The sequence below is a fragment of the Phocoena sinus genome, chromosome 1 (genome assembly GCF_008692025.1).
Source record: "Phocoena sinus isolate mPhoSin1 chromosome 1, mPhoSin1.pri, whole genome shotgun sequence".
NCBI lineage: Eukaryota > Metazoa > Chordata > Mammalia > Artiodactyla > Phocoenidae > Phocoena > Phocoena sinus.
In genome coordinates this window covers 79,306,880-79,310,713 of record NC_045763.1, presented here as the reverse complement: position 1 = coordinate 79,310,713, position 3,834 = coordinate 79,306,880, and the positions used below count along the sequence as shown (strand labels likewise).

Genomic DNA, 3,834 nt, shown 5'->3' with positions numbered 1-3,834 from the left:
GGTTTTGTTACAGTTATGTTACATGTAATTTATAATTTATATAATTTATAATTACAAATAATGCATATTGTAGCTAATGAAGCTGATAGAGGTCCTTGTTTTCCATTATTTTTTCATATATATTTAATTTTCTTATTTTAATAAAGTTACGGAAATAACAGGCTTTTGAGGAACCACTGTTGAACATATTTAGTTTGCAGTTTAAAAGGAGGTGTGTGTGTGATTTCTTAATATATGTATATTAAAAAGCAAGAAGTGATGAACAGGGCCTTGAAAGGCACTGGCTTTAGAGATATAAGAATGTTTATGTGTTTTTTCTCAGTGCGCTTATTGAGCAGAAGATGATGCTAGTAAATAATTAGTAACAGATTTCAATCTCCAGATGTTTACATTTCACTGTATAGAATCTGTGTATCTACAGTTCTTTATTATTTCTACTAATTGGGATACTCATAGTCTAAAGAATATTTAAAATGGAGATTATTGGGCCTGAGGATGTCCAGGAATTTGTTTAACCAGCACCTTCCCCCTAGGTGATTGTGATGTGTACATGTTTTGCATCTCACTCCGAGGAACACTGATTTAAGGTCTCTTGACTGCTAGGCAATGTAAGCGAAGACCAACAACATTTTGCCCTTTTGCCAGCTAGGTAGTTTGTACAGGGGACTTGAATCCATGCTAAACAAACATACCCACTGCTATAAAACAGGTGTCATGGTTCTTACACATGTGTAAAAAGGTTAGCACTAGATTAAAAGGACAATCTCCTATTGTGGCCTTGGTGGGCAGATTGCATCTCCGGTCCAGAGAGGAACTTTCCGCTCTGTAAGATCAGACTTCCACTGTCATTTCTGTTGACCATGGGAGGGGGATAGGTATTGGACCACGAAGACAAATGGTATTTCTCCCTTACACAAAATGTAGGACACTCAAACACTACTACTTAAAGCTGTGGAAGAACACCAGACAAATCAACACAAGAACAATATAACCCAAATACAGGATCGCAAGGATAGTGATGAAATGTATACGCCAGGCACGTAGAACCCATCTTACCCAGAGTGAGACCGAAGGAGGAAAGAAATCCTAGGTTAATGTCCCTAGGTTAATGTTTTGGTCCCCAGCACCACACATCTCCATCTTTCTAAGTATGAACTGAGAGCAGTAGCCTCCCTCCTCTAATGCTCCCCAGTTTCTACTGATTGACCACAAAAGTCCCATTCAGTAATGCCTGACTCTGCAAGCTGCAGCCAGTTAAGTAAATCTTTAAATAGTTATTTTTGCAGTTATCGAAGGTTAGTGCATGCACATTACAGAACATTTGGGAAATGCATAATGAAAACATCCATGAGCCACCCAAAAATAGCCACCAGCGTTTTGGCATTTTTTTTCTTTCCAGCTGTTTGCTATGCTTTATTTTTAAAACATAGGTGCAGTTCAGGTATAGTAATGTGATTTGTTTAGTTTTTTCATTTTCCTGGCTACGAAAATGTATTAGATAACTAGAAAAATGCAGCTAAGCATAAAGGGAAGGGAGGGACCTAGCTCCTGCCACTCAACTATGTCAACATTTTGGTCTATTTTTTAGAATACATTTTAAAAACATGGATCAATAAAACTGATTTTAAAGAGTAATCTGTGGGCAGAGGGTGTATTTGCTGTTTTAGAGAGTGGAGCTTACAGCCTTACCTCCAGGTGTGGAAAAACTCCCCATACATAGGTGGGCAACCGCCTCACTGGGAGCTGATCATACGTAGAACGTGAAGCCTGTTTCTGTTTGGGGCCTGCATGTTTAGCAGGTTAGGAATATTAGTGAGCTATGCAAGGCCATTTCTATGAAGATAAAGTAGATCCATCCTGTTCATGCTAGCATCTTTAAACAAAGAGTTGAAGACTTGGTTACTGTGGCCCCTTCCATTTGGGTATTTAAAACAAAGACTTGCTGGAAGCCACTTTTATGAACAATTTCTATTACTCTAGTTCAAGGATTTGATAAGTTTCATGGAATCTGAGTTTGCTCCCGTCTGATCTCCCCATTTTGTAGTTCAGAGAAGCCTAGAGAAACCAAAAGCTTTGTCCAAGTTCACTTAGCAGAGATGGGACTCACTCAGGTCTCTTGATCACTCAATCCACTGCTCCTTTCCACTGAACCATACTGTTGAAGCTTACTTCACAGGAAGCTGCTTCAGGCCTGACTTAAGTTGTAGCTTTCAAATAGACTTCTTTTCAATTTATAAATGAACAGAACTATTCAGTGCAATACTTGTATCTGGCTCTTTGGGGAAAGCTCTTCAGAGTGAGTTTTTGAATTATTTTTAAATCAGCTCAGGTGACAAGGAGTTAATAGCTAGAAATTGTTCTTTTAGCTCTTCCTCCGAATGAAATGCTTCTTAAACTAAATGTCTTTTGATAGTAAGCCTCTGTTCAAAGCAACAAATGTACTTTACCCAGGGTTGTCTTTGGTTTCTGAGCTAATTTTGTATCACAGGTGCAAGATTTACTTTGATTATCAAGATGAACAGCTGGGAGGGGTCAGCGTATTACCCATCTGGTCCTAATCCAGCCAAGAGGCCTCTGTGCCCCATGCCAATATTTCCAATTGTCAGTGGCCCTGACTTTTCCTGTTGCTGGAGTTTTAATCTCACTTGCAAATTATGGAGCTACTGAGAGATTTTTGGCCCCCCGAACACCTCACTCTCTCCCTCCCAGGTATTACACATACATACTTCTTACATCAGGATCTCAAGGTCCTAAGGTGTCATGCAGAACCACTATTTGGCTGATCTCTAGGCCGCAGGGATGCCAGCATCTCTCAAAAGCACAAACTTCCATTCATAATCCTTACTGGCATTTCTCTGGCTGGGGGGACTTTTAACTGCCATTCTAGGACGCTCAAGCTTATACTTGGTGAAAGAGGAGCAGGGAAAAGGTGACCGTGAAACTTTTCTTCTGCAGAGTATCACAACCTCATTGTTTTTCTCTGATCTGCAACAGCCTATGGCTGCTATAGCCGTTTTTTGAGGTCATCATTCCTCTTTTTTTAAGTGAAGTCGATTTACAATGTGTTAATTTCTGCTGTACAGCAAAGTGATTCCATTATATATACTTTAAGATTCTTTTCCATTATGGTTTATCATAGGATGCTGAATCTTTGCTGTACAGTAGGACCTTGTTGTTTATCCATTCATTCTATATATAATAGCTGCTAACCCCAACCTCCCACTCCATTTCTCCACCAGCCCCCGCCTCCTTGGCAAGCACAAGTCTGCTCTCTATGTCCATGAGTCTGTTTCTGTTTCGTAGATAGGATCATTTGTGCCATATTTTAGATTCCACATATAAGTGATATTATATGGTATTTCTCTTTCTGACTTACTTCACTGAGTATAATAATCTCTAGTGGCATCCGTGTTGCTGCAAATTACATTATTTCATTCTTTTTTATGGCTCAATAGTATTCCATTGTATATCCATTCATCTGTCAGTGGACATTTAGGTTGCTTCCATGTCTTGGCTATTGTGAATAGTGCTGCTATGAACACGGGTGCATGTATCTCTCTGAATTCGTTTTGTCTGGATATATGCCCAGGAATGGGATTGCTGGATCATATGGTAGTTCTATTCTTAGTTTTCTGAGGAACCTCCATACTGTTTTTCCATAGTGACTATACCAACTTACATTCCCACCAACAGTGTAGGAGGGTTCCCTTTTCTCCGTATCCTCTCCAGAATTTGTTATTTGTAGAGTTTTTAGCAATGGCCATTCTGACCAGTGTGAGGTGGTACCTCGTAGTTTTGATTTGCATTTCTCTAATAATTAGTGATGTTGAGCAT

General features: G+C 39.4%; 1 protein-coding gene across 2 annotated transcripts in view; it reads right to left on the bottom strand.

Moving 5' to 3' along the window:
- The window catches only part of PKN2 (protein kinase N2), a 172,180-nt gene that overhangs the window by 15,532 nt on the left and 152,814 nt on the right, over positions 1–3,834 (bottom strand). Inside the window, exon 24 of one of the 2 annotated variants that reach the window (XM_032624474.1) lies at positions 143–1,873. The exons of the other annotated variant lie outside the window; for it this stretch is intronic. Within the exon in view, the coding sequence (XP_032480365.1) occupies positions 1,818–1,873 (56 nt within the window). The 3' untranslated portion in view covers positions 143–1,817. Of the gene's footprint in view, positions 1–142; positions 1,874–3,834 lie in introns of those variants that run through there. 2 annotated transcript variants of the gene reach the window in all.